Below are 20408 nucleotides of genomic sequence, written 5' to 3' on the forward strand. Positions count from 1 at the left end.
GTAATAAAAGAGGACCAACACCTATCCCAAATTACTGGTCTCACCACTCAAAAGCTTTGATATCTGCATTGCTGCACACACAGCTCATTTAACAAGGTTTTAGGATTCTGACAATGCACTAAACTAACTATAACAATTTGATCACCAACCGTAAAGCCAAAGTATATGTTCCAGGTTGCCGCTGGCTCTCTCTGATCAGGTAACTTCCTTCTGCTACACTCAACAGCTGGTCGGTATCCTCCCGTGAAATCATACCATGATATCTGTTTATGAAAAGTGTTGAACTTGTTTTAATACCTCAAATCAAATGAATGTACAACATATGGTAAGAACTAAAACATTCTGCATATACAATAACAATCATATGTCTCAAAAAAGCATACAACTGTGATACTGGCAATAAAATTATTTTTTTAACAAACATTTTCAAACAAACACTGATGAAGAAGAAGGGTCAGATGTTCAGCCTGAGTTTGTTTACATGTAAATTTGCAGAATGTACCTACTAAGGTAGCAGGCCAATGAAAACAACTTCAACATTGACCTACCATATTCTTAGGCTCATACATAAATACTTAGGAACAGTCTTCAAACTATTACAAGCCAAGTCAATAACCAGAGGCCAGAATCAAACCCTGTACCTTGTATCTATGAGGTTAAGATCTTAATTATTATGCCAACCCTCATTTTCATCACTGCCAAATGCCTTCCAATGCACAGAGATGATGGGATTTTAGTTTCCATCACTATTTAGGAATGTTTTTAAAGATATAAAATAATTTGGCATAGTAAAGGATACCAAGGACTTGGGGAAGGTGAAAATCCAAATGTTTAAGTGCATATTACATTCAGTAAAAACATCTTGAAAACCCATGTCAGTAGTTCTACCAAGTGTTATTTGTAAAAGCAGTAGAAAACATACAAACCAAGTTTTATTGCATTGCTACCATAAAAAAAAAACACAATACCTTATATAGATATTTGATCACAGCTGAGACAAGAAAAAAGGTGTTTACAGAACTAACATCTCTGTCACCAACTTCATCTAATGCTAGAAAATAAATAAGATGCATTCCCAAGAGCAAATCCATCATGCAAGCATGGCGACCTCATCAAGCAAAAGCAGTATACCCAAATGTAATACCTTACACAGCTGGATAAGTTGATCAGTTATCAAAGTTATGAAACACAAAAACCCAAAGGATTCTGGGTGTCTGTGTGTGTGTGAGCACTTGTTTGTGTGAGTACATATTTTAATTCTTAATTTCCCATTGGCCAGGTAGTTGAGCTGGTTCACTGACATTTTTCAGCCATGATCAGGACCTCTCACGACATAACACTGAACATGCAGCTTTATGAGACTAAAAATACAGTTGAACAATGAAAAATTATACAGATAATACATGCATTTTAAAAGGAATGTCTTACAGACGTTACAGAGACATTACAAAGATCGACATTTACACATCATATATAATCAAATACATTTACTTTATACTGGTGTGCATTTCAACTGGCTAAGAAGCTCTTGTAATATATGTTACGTTATCCTCTGTTTCTACAGCAAACACACTTATTCTCATTGTTTAAGTGTTTCATTAGAGCTTTTTTTTTAATTTATCAAGTGTCTCTAATGATCTAATTTCTGCTGGCATATTGTTGCAGGCAGCTGGTTCTGTTCTGGGGAAGGCCTTTTTCCCTGTCACAGTTTTAAATCTGGGGCACAAAAATTACATTGTTTACTTGGCTTCCCCTTAAAGAGTAGATATTTTATTTTTTTTCTTAATGGAGTACATTAGCCTTGTCTGATTTTTAAATAGTAGGATGCTCACGATGAAAAATTCTTTACCTGTGATTGGTAACCACTTTAATTCATTTATGAGATTATGAGTTCACAGTGATGTTTACATGGGTTTGCTAGTTGTGGAAATCTTAAAATGTTTTACATTATCTGGACTCATTTAGGATTATTTAAGGACCACACAGTAATATCCTCTGCAGTGGCACTTCTGGACACTGGAGATAATAGGTATGTAAGCTTATAACACAGTTTCAATTGTTTCAACACTTTTTTGTGTTACATCATCTGTGTGCACAGTAAGCATTATGCTAGATTCAAGTGCAAGTATTTGTATTCTGTGACATATGGAATAATATATTCTTACATATCTGTGACTGATAGAGTGGGTAGGGCTGATAGCTTCTGGCTGGAAGCAAACAGTACTATGTTGTTCACTGTAGGGTTGATCAGCAGCTTGTTTGAGGTAGCCCACTGATATAGTTTTATAATATTTTTGCAGGTTTCTATAACTTTTGTTAACATCTTGTAGAAGGATGTCAACTGCATAAAAGGTGGCATTTAGTTGAGGAAGGTCATTGGTTAGATCATTTGTGAAAAAGAAGAAAAGTAGAGGTCCAAGTGCTGAGTTTTCTGCGACTCCAGTATTAAGTATTCCAGTGGATGAGTACTGGCAGTTAAAGCATACTTGGAAGGATCTGCCTAAAAGGTAGTTCTGGAACTCATTTTGTAAGTTTCTGACCAGTTACTGTCTTGAATGCTCTAGTCATGGCGACAAATATTCCACCAGTTCTGAGACCCTCATTCCTGTCAAAACAGATGTTATCAGTGGCAGTAATTAATGCTGTTAAAGTTCTGAAGGAATTATGGAAACCATGTTGCTGGTCAGATTGCACACCACAATTATTTACAAGTTTGAAGATTTACAAACTAGCACACAAACAACACCTGAAAAACGAGCAATTAGACTGCCACAACTGTCAGGTATAGATCTCCTGAGTAGGCGGTATGCACTGAATAGAGATGGAGTTTCTTCAATGGGTAAGGTACATACCAAATGGGGCATTGTACTCAATCATGGGTCTGATAAGGGAAGAGTATAGGGGCACAATGACCTCTCTTGATCTAGATGTGAATCCTTTCATGATAAGGTGGGCAATATAGAAGGTCTTCCTAACCACCTTGGCAATGTGGGTGTCAAATGAGAGGTCACTGTCAACTTGGGTCCCTAGGTCCCTGATTACTTCTTGGCCATGGCTCTGGCACCAGTTATCCGTTCTGTGAGGCCTTTCTGAAGGAAACAGTGGAACCAAAGTTGGCACGGTTTCTGGAGGCCATATCCAATTTGTAATGCGAGATAAAGGTATGAGGAGAAGCCCATGTGGCTGCTGCACAAATGGAATCCATTGGTAGCCTGTCCTGAAAAGCTACAGATGTAGCTAATGTCCTAGTTGAATGAGCTCTAGGTCTTGAAGGCAGTTTTTGATGTCTGATTTCATAGATGAAGGTAATTATAGACGTAAGCCATCTTGAAAGGGACACTTTAGTAACTGGACGGCCCAATTTCCCTTCCGCATAAGACAGGAAGAGCTGATCAAATTTCCTGAACTGTTTAGTCCTGTCTAAATAATATCGAAGTTGGCGATGAACATCTAGAAAATGTAACTTTTGTTCCGACCTGTTGGAATAATCAGGGAAGAAGACGGGGAGATCAATCGTCTGGTTTAGGTTTGCCTCAGAGGAAACCTTAGGCAAGAAGGATGGATTAGTCCGGAGGGACACCCTGTCTTTATGGAAAACTAAGTAAGGAGGACGACTGCAAAGAGTATGAAGTTCAGATACCCTTCTAGCTGATGTTATGGCTACTAGAAAAAGTGTTTTCCATGAGAGCAACTTAAGAGGGCATGAAGCCGCAGGTTCGAAGGGGGGAGAATCAAGGATGCTAGGACCAAATTCAAGTCCCACTGAGGTGGGGGATCTTTGATTGGGGACTTGAGCAAAAAGACACCTCTTAGAAAGGCTTTGCAGAGTTTATGGGACATGATACTGGAGTCCGAGACACCTACATGAAAGTTAGATATAGCAGCTAGTTGTACTCTAATGGTAGATGAGGAAGAGCCTAAATGAAAGAGCTCTGCCAGGAAGTCTAGGATAGACTGGATAGGTGCAGTGAAGGGGTCTATATTTTTTGATGCTGCCCAGAAGGAAAAATGCATTCACTTACTACTGTAAATCCATCTGGTAGAAGACTTGTTAGAGGCTATCAGGATGTTACGGACCGAATGAGAGATTAAGGGAAGCCTGGCTAGGGTAGGAATCGGAGAAACCACACTGTGAGGTTGAGAGATTGGAGGGAGTGGTGCAGCTGGCCCGACTGGTGGGTCAAAAGATCTGGCACTGGGTCCAGATGCCAAGGCTGCTCCAAGAGGTAATGATGGCGGAACAGAAACCATATCTGTCGAGGCCAGTAAGGGGCAATGAGGATCATGGTGACTCTCGAGGCGATAGCTTTCTGAATTAATTGAGTGACTCTCGAGGCGATAGCTTTCTGAATTAATTGAGAGATCAGTGGAAAGGGGAGGAAAGCATACAGAAGTCCCCGGGGCCAATCGTGGACTAGAGCATCTCTGGTGGGCTGGCCTGGTAAAGAGAAGAGGGTGAAGAAGTCGTGACACTTGCTGTTTTGGGGAGTAGCAAAAAGATCGCAGCAAGGCCGGCCCCATCTTCGAAAGACTTCTTCCAGCACTGATTTTTTAGAGACCACTCGTGAGGCATGAGAATAGCCCTGCTCAACTTGTCCGCAATCACGTTGGACTTCCCAGGAATGTGCGTTGCTATCAGAAAACGCTGAGAAGAAATTGCCCACTGCCAAAGTCTGAGTGCCTCTCGACATAAGGGGTAGGACTTGGTTCCGCCCTGTTTGTTGATGTACCACACTACGGACATGTTGTCCGTCTGAATTGCAATAGTCCCTGTGGGAAGAGAGTCCTGAAGGGCTTGCAACGCTAAAAGCACTGCTCTCATCTCTAAGACATTTATGTGCAAGTGGCACTCGAAAGATTACCACATGCCCTGGACTGTCCTGGCCTGATAATACCCCCCCCCCCACCCGATCAGGGAGGCGTCCGTCGTCACCGTGGCGATTGAGGGGGGAGGGATAAAGGGTCTGCCCTGGAGAACTTGAGGTGATGTGATCCACCAAGACAGGTGATTCTTGCATGATTGGGTTAGTAGGATGATGTGAGACATCGGGAGCTGTTGGAAGGACCATTGAGAAAACAGCATCCACTGGAGGATACGCATGTGAAAACGAGCTAAGGGGAGAAGTGTAATAGTAGCTGCCATGAGTCTTAATACCTTCAAAACTACCCTGGCTTTGATCTTGTTGCACTGAAGTAGAAGGTAAACTTGTTTGCGGATATCTGATACTCTTTGCTCTGTTAGTCTGGCGGAAAGATGAACTGTGTCTAAGGTGGCGCCTATAAAGGTAATAAATTGACAAGGCAGATTTTTCGAAATTTATTGAAATGCCTAGAGCTTGGCAAGTTTGGATGGTGAAGTCTCTGGATAGAAGCAGTTGATGCCTGGTGGTGGCGGTAAGGAGCCAGTCATCCAAATATGGAAACATACATTTGGTAAACACTCGGGGGGGCTGTAGTGAGACCAAAGGGCAGGGCTCTGAACTGGTAGTGACTGGCTCCCAGCCTGAAGCGGAGAAACCTCCTGGAGCGTCTGTGCATTTTGATATGGTAGTACGCATCCTGAAGGTCTATCGAGCACATCCAATTGTCCTGACCCAAGAAGGGTAGAATGGACTGTAGCGTGACCATCCGGAATTTTGTTTTCTTCACATACTTGTTTAGTTTGCTGAGATCCAGTATTGGTCTCCAGTTCCCTGTTTTTTTTGGTACCAAAAAGAATTTGGAGTAGATTCCGGATCCTTGCTGGTCTGCTGGGACTGGTTGGATAGCTCTTTTTGACAGCAGCTTTGATATTTCTAACGCTGCTTGTTCCCTTAGACTGGGTGGAACGTCTGGAAGGGATCTTTTGGATTGGGATGGGATGTGAATAAAGGGGATTTTGTAACCCTTGGATATGATCGACTGTACCCATTTGTCTTGAGTGAGGGAAAGCCAGGCTTTTGGGTACAGTGATAATCTTCCCCCGACTGCCTCCGAAGGTGGACAGCCGGGTAGCTCCTCAGGGATGCTGAAAGGGTTTATCAGAGAAAGTTTCTCTGCTACCCTGGTTTTGCGGACCACCTCTGCCCCTAGGGCGGCGTCTATTGTTGTTCCCCCCTCTGCCTCTAGAGGGGAATCAACTTTGTGCGTCAGATGAGACACCTTGTGGTTTGTGGAACCACATCCCCCCCCCCTGACCTTTGGGATAAGTTCTGGAAGGGGTAGAAAAACAGACTCCCACGGCAGAGAGTCTCTTACCTTCCTGCTCGCACCTACTCAGTGTATCCTTCACCTGAGGTCCAAACAATGTTGAACCATCAAAGGGGGAATTGGTGAAGGACGCCTTGAAAGGGTCCGCAAAATTGCAAAGCCCGCATCCAGGAGTAGCGTCGTAAAGCTACACCTGTGCCTGCGGCCCTACTCACCCCATCAGCCACATATGAGATACGCCGCATGGAGGAGTTGACAATCGAATTCAGGGTTTCCAAATGGGAGTTTATTTTGTCTTGGAACCCCTCAGCTGTTGGATCCTGCATGGCCTCACCCATATCCTTGAGTAAATCCCTCTGGAGACGGGTGAAGTGACACAAGTAGTTTAGCGACCGCATGGCAAAGGTCGCTGAGGAAAACATCCGCTTACCGTACCTGTCCATTGTCCTAGACTCCTTATTAGGAGGATGGACAGGTACCGAAGGATCAGCTAATTCCTTCTTAGTGGCTGTGGCCACCCCCATGGCATCAACAGAGACACCTTTGGATAAGAACTGTTTCTCTTTTGGGGCAGTAATAAATTTTGACGGCCTCCTTGGGGTAGGTTCCACCGAATCAGGGGCCGTCCAAGGCTTCCTTGCCACCACTTCCATGAGGAGGTCAAAGGGAGGAGACACCCAGGAGGTGGAAGGGCGAGAGCCAAACCCCTCAAGGTAGACCGACTCGTCCCCTGAAGGGTTAAGGGCGGGCCAGTTCCCCCTCTGTTTAAGGATTTCAAGGATGTCAGCAAAAGAGACATCCTCAGAGGGGGACCGAGGGGAACCTTTAGATTCCTCCAAGTCGGTGTCAGAGGTGATAGACTCAGGGGAGTCAATGTGCTTCCTCTTGCACTGTCTCTTCCGAGGGGGTTCTCCTACCGGATCAGGAGAAGCCTCGGAAGAAGAGGATATTCCCAATGGGGAAACCTGAGGAGCTGGCTCTCTACGGTCTGTTACGAGGGGGTGGGTAGAAACCACCGCAGGCACTGAAGAGGGAGGAGCTGACGGAGCCAACTGTGGGGTAGACACGGGGTCTAGCATGCTCTGCATGACCTCGAAGGCGCCCCGATCAGCCAAGGCCGAAGGTCCCTGCTCCGAGGAGACAAGGACCCCCCCGGCACCGACAGGGACGGCTCCGAGGCCGATGTCGGAGCCGAACTCACCAGCACCGAGAGGGAGAACGGGGTCGGACAAGGGTCCGATGCCACTCGCCCCCTCGGAGCTGATGAGGGAAGCTCGGCGCTGAGATCCCTCCAAGGAGGAAATCGGAGCAGACGACGGAGCCAAAAGGGAAGGTATCGGCTCCGACGAGCCCCGGCTCCGAACTCAAAAGAGTCGGAGGAGGAATAGAAGCAGGGATAGGAATAGCCGCTGACTGTTGAGTAGGGCTATGCAGCATTTGGGCCAGTGCCTCGGACTTGAGAAGTCTACTCACCACCCTTTGTAAGTCATGGTCGGACAGCCTGGAGGACCGAGAGGAATGGGACCTATGGCTCCGCTCCGACAGAAGAGGGGATCCCGGAGCCGAGTGGATGGAGCCGATGGAAGGGGACCTCGACCTCTTCTTTGAAGGTGGCTCCGATAAGACTATCGGAGCCGACAGAGTCTTAGCAACCTCGGCTCCGGCCGGAGCCCAGGTAACGGTTTGAGACTTCGAAACATCAACTCCAGCCGGAGCCGATGTCGAAGCAGCCTTAATGCTCCCAGCAGATGGCTCTGAAGCTGGAGCCAATGGCCTGGAAGTCTTTGAAGGCTTCCCCGACGCAGACTGGGTCGAGGGGCCTTCAGGCTTTTACAAGCCTCGAAGAATAAGTTTATTTTTGCGTTCCTGCAGGACTCTAGGGCTGAATGCATGGCAAACAGCACAGGAGTCCTGCAGGTGCAAAGGTCCCAGGCAATAGACACAAGAAGTGTGACCGTCTGTCAGAGACATTTTCTGACAGCACGAATCACACTTCTTGAAGCCTGAGACCTTGGAGTCTTTAGACATCCTAAAAGAGACTGTATATAACACAGACACAACATACAGACACACCCTTTAACCAAAGGAAAAAATCCAGTCACACTAAAATGACAGGGGAAAAAAGGGGAGTGGGCCAAAGGCCTAGAAGTTAAAAGGGAATAAAAAGGGGATACAAAAACAAAGGAGACCCGATTTAACTAAAGGGATACTCTATATTAAAAACTAAACTAAATAGAAAGGATAGGGGTAGAAATTAGAAGTTTTTGACTATAAAAACTCACTAACCTGCCAGAGCCGGTAGAAGAAAGCACCTCGTCAGCTAAGCGGCAAATGAGATCTGAGTAGTTACCGCCTAGCATTGTGGGATATAGGGGAGCCTTGAGTCGGTGGAATAAGCTCTCGAGCTTTAGTATTGGCCGAGTCGGAGCCGAGGATCGGCTCAGAACCCATCCAGCAAGAATGAAGGCGAGATTGACAACTTAACATCTTTTGTTAATGTCTTGTAGAAGGATGTCAACTGCAAAAAGGTGGCATTTAGTTGAGGAAGGTCATTGGTTAGATCATTTGTGAAAAAGAAGAAAAGTAGAGGTCCAAGTGCTGAGTTTTCTGCGACTCCAGTATTAAGTATCCCATTGGATGAGTACAGGCAGTTAAAGATCTGCCTAAAAGGTAGTTCTGGAACTAACTGACTGTGTTCTCTCTATCACTGCATTTTTGTAAGTTTCATTAGTAGAATACTGTGACCTACTGTCTTGAATGCTCTAGTCATGGCGACAAATATTCCGCCAGTTCTGAAACCCTCATTCCTGTAATTAATGCTGTTAAAGTTCTGAAGGAATTATGGAAACCATGTTGCTGGTCAGATTGCACACCACAATTATTTACAAGTTTGAATATTTACAAACTAGCACACAAACAACACCTGAAAAACGAGCAACTAGACGGCCACAACCGTCTGTGTAATGTAAAATAATGCAGCAGATAAACAGAACTCGAACCAGGGATCCATGTATTTAATGAAGCAAGGCAAACAAAAAAGCTGTGGCATACAAAAAAGCTATAACATAGATTTTAAAAACTTTTTGGCGCCAAAACTGCCATCAACAATTTAAAGTGCTAGTGTAAATAAATATTCAAAACTATATGTCATTACCTAAATGACTCTACACTAGCACTTTAAATTGTTGATGGCAGTTTTGGCGCCAAAAAGTTTTTAAAAACATGTTCGTTTTATGTATGAATTGTTCTGAAGAAGTCTGTATGAGCAGATGAAAGCGCTTAACCAGAAGTTATTTTTAAAATCTATGTTATAGCTTTTTTGTATGCCACAGCTTTTTTGTTTGCCTTACTTCATTAAATACGTGGATCCCTGGTTCGAGTTCTGTTTACCTGCTGCATTATTTTACATTACACAGATGGTTATGTTTGAATATTTGTTTATATATGGCTTTCTGAAAGATTTTAGCAATAGGGCATATAGTGGAAATAGAACAACAATATTTAGGAACTTACACGGGTGGTTACATTTGGAAGTGGGATAATGATATTGTGCTTGAAGTCTTGTGAAATGATGCTTGTGGTGAGAAAGAGTTAAATATGTGAGTAAGTGGTTTTGTAATTTTATTGTCTGCTTTCTTCCAGAATACGGTATGTAGGGAAGCAGTTTTATAGTCAGTTTTACTTAGGAATGCAGGACATGGAGTTCTATATTTGGAGGAGGCTGCATTTAGGTTTTTCGGTAATTTTTTAGTTTCACTAGTCAAAATTTCAGTAAAGCATAAGACAGAGGCATACTGTGCTAATGGCTGTAACTGACTGTGTGCGATATAAAATGAAAGTGTAAGATTATGGTTTTGATGAAAGAAATTCAAAATTCATATCTTCTGCAAAGTTAGTATTGCTATTAACTGCTGTTTTTTGTACCCCTTGGGACATCATTCAAGTGCATTGGACCCAAGTTCCCTATGTCCAACCTGGGTATATCAGCTATCTCCTACTCCCCTGTGATGACTATGTTTTTTGCTGGGGCTGGTTGTGGATCCTAAGGGCATACTGGGGGATTGGCCATCCCTGCATCTGTCCTGGGATGGACTTTATATGCTCTACCCCCTCCCTGCCCTGCCTTGCATGCACAGAAATTACATCAGATGGCAACTCCCCTCTTTGGACCATGCCTCCTCTACCCAAAGAAGCATCATCAATGAATGCCATCCCATTTGGTATGGGCACGTCCATTCCTTCCTGCTGCTCCATCAGTCATCTGAGTTGCTAATCCAGGTCAACTGAGCCATAACCAAGGCTTTATCCCTTTGTGCCACTGGAGTGGCCCATCTATTAATTGCAAGTTTTGAGGGTATGGGAAGAATTATTTGATAACTTTTGAGGGTATAGGAAGAGTTATTTGATTTGATAACGTTTTTCCTCACTGCTGCAGTAGCCCTTGGCCAGTGATGGTGAACCTATGACACGCATGTCAAAGGTGACACACCACGATGTTCTGGGTAACATGTCAACATTCAACACCTGAATTAGCTGAGTTACCAAAGAAAGTGAAATAACAAAAATAAGAAATATGTGACCCTGCACCACCCAGAGCTTAAAATGGAGTCTCACCATCCATATCAGCACATCATCTGTCATCACAGCAGCCGCACAGTTCAGCTGTCTTCTAACCACTGCACAGGAGGCTCATTTTCAAAGCGCAAATGTGATATCTGCAACTGCTGTCTCTCTCTGTTTAAAATCAGCTTTTGCATTCATTGCTCTTGTGAAGCGCATTGAATTATTTTGTTCCAGGAGCCAGTTCAACAACACTGCTCCAGAGGTAAGTAAGTTATTAACCTCAAAGTCTATTTCGGTATATTGTCTCCAGAATCTGCAGAGGGCAGTGCTGACATTGTTTTCTCTTCGTGGTTACACTTCTGAAAAGGGCAAGTCTCCTGCATTTCTAAGTGTGTGCTGTTTTACATTCCTCTCAACTGTCCTGCGTAATCCCTCCTAAAACTGCCAAGATTTTACAATTAATAATGCCAATAATTAGATTTATAGGCTTATTTTACTTCAGAAAATGTATATTAATTCATGTTCATTTTATTCCATTTATGTTTGGGGGGGGGGGGGTGACACGCAAGTAGAGTCAAGTTAGGGCATTTTTTGAATTTTTGACACACTGAGCCCAAAAGGTTTGCCATCATTCACTTAGGCTATATGGGCTGTGTCTTGCCCAAGGCACAATTGATCAGCTCTGAGGAAGAAAAATCAGCCATCAAAGTGGAAAATCTTCATGACGTTCTTCTCCAGAAGTTAAGAAGTACTGTACTCATCCTGAACTATAAAAAAATAACCCCCAAAATATTTTGCAACGATAACTATATAGAAGAAGGGTAGGTAAGGCTACTGCAGCAGTGTGGAATTAGAACATCTACTGTTAACATCTACTGTTATGCGTAAGTGCAATTTACACAACTGGACTATGTTCAACATTCCTACTGCTGCAGTAGCCTTTTGGTTATATGGTATGATTACCAAAGCCTATCCAATTTGGGAGGAGGAAGGATACAGATCCAAGAACTCCCTGGGAAATGGTCCTAGCAAAGCCAGTCCTGGATCAAGAAAAAGAATCCAGTTTGTAATGTCTTGTGAAGGCATGCAGAGAACCATGTAGCTGCAGCTAAAAATGCTTCTAGAGTCCACCCCTTTCCAATACACCATCGAAGAAGGCAAGACCCTCATAGTGTGAGCATTGATACTGCCTGGAATTGGTTTACCATGGTGTGTATAACAAAAGGCAATAGCAGAGGACAACCATCTGGAAATAGTCCGTTTTGACATTGGTTGTCCTTTCTTAGTCCCAAAATAAGAAATAAATAGCTGATCAGGTTTTCTAAAGGACATGGTTCTTGTTCTTTCATGATAGATCCTGAGCTGCCTATGCATGTCCAGAGTATGTAGAATCTTTTCTCCCTGGTTTTAAGGATATGGATAGAACACTGGGATACTGATGGTTTGATTCAAAGTAAACTCTGAAACAACCATGGGCATGAATGAGGGATTTGTTCGTAATGACACCCTATCCCAATAGAAGACCAGATAGCGTTCACCCACCATGACAGCTAGCAACCCAGATACTCCTCTTGCAAATGTCATACAAATGAAAAGAACAAGTTTTATGTAATGAACTTTAAATCTACTTGATATGTAGGTTCATATGGCGACATGGTCAACTTTCCTATCACAATGCTAAGATCCCAGGAAGAAGAAACCTGTTTAAGTGGAAGTCTTAGGTGTAACACTGCTATCAGAAACTATTTTACCAAAAAAATTGAAGAAAGTGGAGGATCCATGATCAGACATGCTGAAACAGCCACAAGACATACCCTGATAGAGGAGTAAGAAAGGCCACAGGCTAGTAACTCATACAAATATTTGAACGCTAGTGATATCTAATCCCTGATAGGACCCTGGTTATTGGCTACGCACCATCTGGAAAAATCTCTTCCTTTGCCAATATAAGATTTTCTAGCAACATATTTTTTGCCACTTTTAATATCTGATGCATGTCCTTTAAAAAGAGGGGCCTAAAAGGAATTGGATTTGAATCATCCAAGCAATAAGTTGAAGACATTCTAACAAAAAAATCAGGTAGAGGTGTTATGACAGGGATTAAAGATAGCTATGAGACCTGTGATTATTACATGTTCAAAGATAACACCAATACTATAGACTGTGTAACTGTGACAATAAAGACAACCCTGGAACATATAACAATTGTTGGAAAATATAGACCACCAAAGTCAAGTGCAGATGACCTAGAGGAATTCATACATTTCTTACATGAAACACAGGAGGGAAGAATAATATTAGCTGGGGACTTAAATTTACCAAAAACAGACTGGAATAATATTGATTTAACAACATTAGTAAAGAAATTATTCACAGAGTATATTCAGGAACAACAAATGCTTCAGACTGTAAAAAAGCCTATCAGGGGACGGAATATACTAGATATTGTTTGTGTTCACAAAGAAATTACTGTGACTTCAAGTCAAGTTTTACCACCATTGATGTGCAGTGATCATGGGGTTATTAAGTTTAATTTGTTGCTAGATAATTCTGCCAAACTGACATCTAAGCCAATGCACAGAAGGTTAATTACAGATTAAAGGGAAGCAAAACAGTTACTATATAAAACTAACTGGAGTGAGGTGTTCAGTGGAAAAACTGCAGATGGAATGTGGAAAATTTTGAAAGAGAAATTGTTTGCGTGCAAAAAGTAAAAAAAAATGTTTAACATCAGGATCTAGGCACACAACATCAGGGGATATATTTCCATAAGAACAAGATACCTGATTAAGGTGAGAGACAAAAAATATAAGAAATGGAAGAGAGGTCAAACTACAACTTTGAAAACTGAAATAAACAAGCTGGACAAACAGATTAAGCATAGTGTTAGACAAGATCAAGAAAAATTTGAAGAAAATTTATATAAAGATATTGAGCATAATAGGAAACCTTTTTATAGATACATAAGAGGAGGAGTACTTTTTATAGATACATAAGATGAGGAGTAAAAGATATACAAATTGATAAACTGTGTGCAGATTCTAAAATTTATTCTCAGGCACAACAGATTATAGATATATTTACAAAATCTTTTGCAAAACAGTTTGGCTCCACAAAAGGGGTAGTAAGTTGTCCTAGTGACATCCAGGTAACCCCTGATACTGGAATCAAATTAGATTATATTGAAAAAGAACTGTGCAACTGGATCCAAACAAAGTGCAGGGAGGAGATGGAATAAGTAACAATGACCTGAGAACACTTCAGCAAGAACTTATACTACCATTATATCTATTATTCACTAGGTCATATAAATATGGGGAGATTCCTCACAATTGGAGACATGCACTTATTAAACCTGTCTTTAAGGGAAAGGGGAGTAGGACAAACCCAGAATCATATAGACCCTTAAGTCTACTTTCATGTTGTGGAAAAATAATGGAGAAGGTAATACTGGATAAGTTATTGTCGGAACTGTATAGGTTGGGACTTGAAACCATATATCAACATGCATATGTTGAACATAGATCTACTACCACCTGTAACATGATGTTCTATAACAATATAACAACAGCTATTAATGAAAAATTGTGCTGTGATGTGATTTATATAGATTTAACTTCAGCATTTGACAGGGTCATACACAAAACACTGATCAATAAATTAGTACAACTAGGTATTGATGTCCTGTTGATAAGATGGATAGCTGCATGGCTTACAAATAGAACATGGCAAGTATCACACACCAAGTGGACAGGTGAAATCCTTGGTTACAGTCAAGGTGTCCCACAGGGCTCTGTCCTAGGCCCTTACTTGTTTAGATTATATCTTTCAAACCTTACTTTTTCATCTGAAGTGTTCTATAGTCTATATGCTGACGACCTGAAATTGGGTAAACTGATTACAAGTGTTACAGATAAGGCATGTCTGCAAAATAATTTGACTAAATTGACCATTTGGGCACAGGAGAATAATATGTTGATAAATACATCAAAAACTAAGCATATGAGATTTGGGAGACATAAACTGAAAGGAGAATATTTAATACACCACACAGTGATTGAAACTGTAGACTCATTTAAGGACCTGGGTATATGGGTAGCTTCAGCTATGAGTTTTTTTCTAATCATATGAACCAATTGGGTGGTTTCCGCAGTGGTGCAGCGGTAGCGTTGTTGCCTCACAGCAAGAGGTTCTCCCGTTCAATTCTCGGCTGGAGTGCTGGGAGTGCCTTCTGTGTGGAGTCTGCATGCCCTCCCCACGGTTGGGAGGGCGTTCGAAAGACATGCGTAAATGGGCGCGCCTTTGTTGAAGGTTGGACGTCGAGCTGGCACCTCGGCGTTCGTGAAAATCTACTGCCAATCATTAGCGGACCAGAGTTCCGCTGTGGCGACCCCTAACCGGGAAAAAGCCGAAAGACAAACAACATCAACCAATTGGGTAATGATAGTAATAGAACTACAGGTTGTATAAAATGATTTAATATTTCTAGGAAATCAAACATAATGAAGTCATTGTTTGTTAGTTACATTAGACCCAAACTTGAGTATGGAACAACAATATGGAAACCCTACAGGAAAACAAGCATGAATAAACTGGAAAGAGTACAGCGGAAATATACCAAGGGCATCCATGGATATGAAAATCTAAGTTGTTATGAAAGACTAAAATATCTGAACTTGTACAGTGTCTCTTACAGATATTTAAGAAGAGATCTTATTCAGGTATATAAGGCATTTAGGGACAAATACCTCTGGGAATGTTTGGGCTTATCAAAAAGTACTAGAGAATCATCCAATAACCTATGTAGAAAATTCTATAGAAATGAGAAGTGTACTAATTGGTTCTCTGACAGAGTAGCTGATGCTTGGAACAGACTACCAAATTACATTAAAGCAAGTACTAGTTTAGATATTTTAAGAACAGCCTGGATATTTATTATGGGAACAAGTGTTTTGGTATATTGGCAGGCTAGAAGGGCATTAATGCCCATGCTATAAACATTTGTATGTATGTATGTATGTATGCAAGATGTTTGAGACTGGAGAGTATGAAACTCTCTCTGTATTGTGGTAGTAGATCTAGTTTGTGAGGAAGCATTTAGAAATTGCCCTTGGCCAATTACATAAGAAGGAAAAAAAATGTTGCCTGAGCCAAAAGGGGGACGACACATTTATTTTGGAATGTATTCCTGAATTTTCCAAATTACCCCAGATATCAGTGGAAAGGGTAGAAATGCACAAAAGAAACATTCCTGTCCATGGGAATGAGAACACATTTGTTTTCTAGACTTGTCTGCAAGGACTCTTGGAGCAGAATTTGTTGTCTGTTTTGAAACTATATCTATTCACAGAAGATCCCTCTCATTCAATTTCTATTGGTGAGGGTCTGTCCTAGTCTTGGCCAGTTTTTATACCACTATATTTTGTTCTAATAGAATGTAGGATTCTTGGAGGGTTAAGAAGTGCTGAAGAGCTACCACCAAAATTCTTAATGCCAGACTGCATAGTGGGCATACAATATGCAATGTACAATATACAACACAATACATCAGCACACAACACATACAATTCAATAGATTATCATAAGCTACATAGCTATCCAGATTTTTAGTAGGAATTGAGAGAGAATGTGAAAATCATTGCACATTATTATATTACAAAATAAAGGATAAAGTGATTGTACATTTATCACATGACAAGACTGGATATAAATCTGCATAATTAGGTTACTCCTAATAGCAGCATAGTGTGAATAACTGATCTTTGTAAAGTCATCAACTTGAAGTAATGGTACAACAGATATAGTGGGTAGTGTTATAACTGCAGTTGTCTAAGTAAGTAGGAGGAGGAAGAGTGGCAACAGAGTAGTAGGTAGTGTTAGGTTTTGGGAAGTGTAGTCATGGTATACGTGTACTGCCATAGAGTGGAAAGGTGTCATCTCAGGGATTATTTAAAGAATTGTGCTTTGGTTTGTTTGAGGATTCCACAGGCCTTGAGTATTTACCAGCTGAAACTGCCTATGAACCAAAGTCTGAGATATGCATAGTTACAGATTGAGAAAATGAAATACCTGCATCTGCTTGTATTTGCAGTCTTCACCAATGCAGTTCCTTTTTCACAAAGACAATGACTGGAATATGTAATCCAGAGAATGCAAATATTAGATGCATGTTTTTTAAAAGCCATTAAAATTATCTAATGTGCAACTTGATGAAAGGAATCATGACAGTCACAGATGCCATGAATCCCAGAATCATGAGATACTATCTGGCTGAAGTCTGACACTGAATTGAGAAGCTCAGGAACGTTTCCAGATAAAAATCAGCATTCTCCTCCATTAAAAACACCTTTTGCTGCAGGGATATAAGATATCCTAGAATGACAATCATGTGTGTCTGGGTCAAGGAAGATTTCTGAATTTTCTCTAGAATCCCAGATTGATCAGAAATGATGAAACCCTTATTATTGGCATTTAACATCTGGGAAAAGACTCTGCAAAGTTTAGTATGTAAATTACTATTTAGTCTGCAATGGGCAATGAGCTATGACTGCAGCTAGACACTTTGTAAACACCCTTGTAGCAATAGATAACCCAAGGGGTAATTTGGAGAACTGAAAATGTAACCGAGAGAGAGAGAGAGAAAATCTAATAAGCGTTTGGCTCTGGGAATGTGATGGTATGCATCTTTTAGGTCCAACGTTACCATAAAGCTTCCTTGGGGAGTGAGAGGAAACAGACTCTGAAGGCTCAACATCTTGAAGTTTAGAACTTTCACATAAACATTTAAGGAGGAAATTTCTAGAACTGGCCTTCAAGTTGACTCTTTCTTTTTGGTACCAGAAACATTTTGGAATAGAAGTCTTTGTTCCTTTGAGTTTATGCCAGTGGTTCCATAACTCTTCGGTAAATGTTGACGTGCCTGAAGAAAGAATTCTGTTGGTTCAGAGAGTGGGGAAGTACTCCCCTGAAAGAAGGTGTCTGTATCAAGTGCCAACTGTATCGCTTCTGAACCACCTTTAACTCCTATGAGTCTGCCACAGGCTGTTGCCAAAGGGCAATGTACAGAAACTGTTGTTGGGTCGGGTTTTGAATGATGAGGCTGGGGAGCAAAGGCTGGAAGAAAGAATGCTGGCATTGTCATTCTGAAGTCGTAGACTGTTCCATTTTAGGTAAGGGTAGTTTTTTTTTTTTATTGTTCCCCTCCTGCCACCTCTTTTTGTTTTCCTGTTTGGCTTGAGAAAGCAGGGACAGTTCGTTTTGTTTTGTTGCTTAGATGTGAAATAAGATTTGGTTGATTGGTGTGGGGGGGGCTGAAAAATCTTTGAAACCCCCTCTCTCATCAAATTGTTTGAGGACCAGAGCAACAAATAGATCAAATAAAAAATCCTAATCTAAAGCTGAATTCAAAATTTCAGACTTTACCTCATTAGAAAACTTTTGATTACATACCCAGGCATACCTCCTCAAAACAATATTAAAGGCACAGACCCTAGACACAGTACTTGAAGAATCGTTTATACTCCTTAAAACATGTTTATATACTTGACAAATGCTGGAAACAAAATAGAATTGCCATATGCACTGACTTTATGGAAAAGAGTGGAAGCTAAATCTCTCAAAACTTCTATCCAAAAAAAGCACAAACTTCCACATATGGGTTGGACAGTTAAGAAAGGTATACGTCAAAGTGGAAGAACAAAAACATTATTACATCAAAACTGTCCAAAATTGTCCCCTCCTTTGTCACAGGGCAAGGACTGGATAATACCAGGAGCATGACCCCTGTCGACAGAGATGTAGAGATTGCTGTAGGGTCACAGACCGAAGGTGAAAAACAATTCAGTGTTAGTTTGAAAACATTTTGTAAAGTCTGTGTCTGTTTTTGGGGATTGAAGGCTCTGAATCAAAGTTGTTACAAGTAGCATCATGTACATTTTCCAAGGCTGGCACTAATGATGGGATAGGCATAGAATGAAGCATATCCACTTGTAACATATCATATGTCCTTATTTCAGAGAGGAAATGACTCTGGATGATGGATAGTAACTTTTCTGATAACTGGAATATCACATAATGCTGCCCAGTCTACTGAATACAATGCACTGATAAGACAGGTTTCTTTTAGAAAAGGATCTCCCAGTTCATATTTGTAGTGAAAGTTTTGGAATTTTGAAAGACCATGTAGTGATAACTGGGCAATAAATACTTAAGACTGTTTGGGAGGAAACCAAGTCATGTGCATCTATGTTTGAGGTTAGTTATTATTAAGTTTATTATGGAGACATTCTTTGTTTGTGGGTTTGGTCTAGCTGGGACTTTTTACTAGTTGTTCCATGCAGTACTGTTGTAACATTTTACTTAATTTAATGCCATCTTGACCATTTTTGTTTAAGTTAAAGTCTCATACCAAAAGGATATTTTAGGGGACTCTGGAAATATGGGAAATGTGTATTTTTACAGGTCTATGTTAGAAGATTGACAGACCAAAATCTTCAACTTAATTTGTTTAAAATATAAAACATCAAAATACTTCTTCATGAATGCTGGTATTTCTTGGATCTGGTTGTTTGCCCTTTCACCAATGTGATGTGAACTAGAAGACTGTTCCCTGCAAAAAGCTATTTTTATGTTTTACTAGCATTCAGGGAAAAACTGTTTTGATGTTTTTCATTTTAAACTAAAGCAGTATGAGATTTTGGTCTATCGATCTTTTGACCTCCGAAAGACGTGTGGGTGTCGGGCTGGCAACTTGGCACCATAAAAATCGACTGCCAATCATTAGCGGACCGGAGTTCTGCTGTGGCGACCCCTAACTGGGAAAAGCCGAAAAGACAAACAACTTAAAAGAAAATAAAGGAACTCCTAAAAATAATCCACAGTAAACACATGATTTAAAATAGAAGTCACAAACATAATATGAAGCCCATACTGTCAATAAACGTAAAACTGATAGAGAGAAAAAGTAAAGTAAATAAGGATAAGATTCTGAAAGCTACTATTCAATAAGTATGTTTGACACTCATCTGAATCCATTCATCCAAAACCCCTTTCCCATTTTTACATATGAGGCTGGGGTGTCACTTGTACAGTGGCAATCATCCAGAATGAGTGGTATTTAATACAGATAAAATGCTGAGTCCTGACAATAATTCAGTAACAAAGTTCTTCATACTCCACATAGAAGTGGACTAATCCAATAAAAGACGGATACAAATGAGTGGTTATGTGATACTTTATATACTTACTCGAATATAATACTAACACAACAGTGATTTACTTTACACATTAGCATAACACTTCACAGATTTACATTCACATAAAAGTGAAGGATAAGTCTTAGGGTTTAGGTAAAGGACACAGGCACTTCCATGATTCAGAAACCCCAAAATACAGGGAAATGTTTTTAAACTAGGTAAAAGTAGTTATACAATAAGTAGATACTCCAAAGCTGATGTAACTCCTATTCCAGACTGTCGGATACATTAGAATAAAAGAAGAATGGGTTAGGTATGAGAAATGAAGGCAGGTTGTAAGAAGCCAGCATATATGAATATGCTCCTAAACATACTGGCAGAGATACTTCTCTCACTGCACAAATAAAGAGATCAAGAAGCAAGAGGGAGAAAGATAACAGCAGTCAAAAGATACTGACCCAG

General features: G+C 40.9%; 1 protein-coding gene across 3 annotated transcripts in view; it reads right to left on the minus strand.

Moving 5' to 3' along the window:
* Positions 1 to 20408, minus strand: part of CHN1 (chimerin 1) — a 1979161-nt gene that overhangs the window by 1107077 nt on the left and 851676 nt on the right. For all 3 annotated transcript variants that reach the window (XM_044075564.1, XM_044075565.1, XM_044075562.1), the window contains one exon: positions 150 to 263. In XM_044075564.1, the coding sequence (XP_043931499.1) occupies positions 150 to 263 (114 nt within the window). The remainder of the gene's footprint in view (positions 1 to 149; positions 264 to 20408) is intronic.

Source organism: Protopterus annectens, chromosome 6.part1 (genome assembly GCF_019279795.1).
Source record: "Protopterus annectens isolate FY-2018-M chromosome 6.part1, PAN1.0, whole genome shotgun sequence".
Lineage (NCBI taxonomy): Eukaryota > Metazoa > Chordata > Ceratodontiformes > Protopteridae > Protopterus > Protopterus annectens.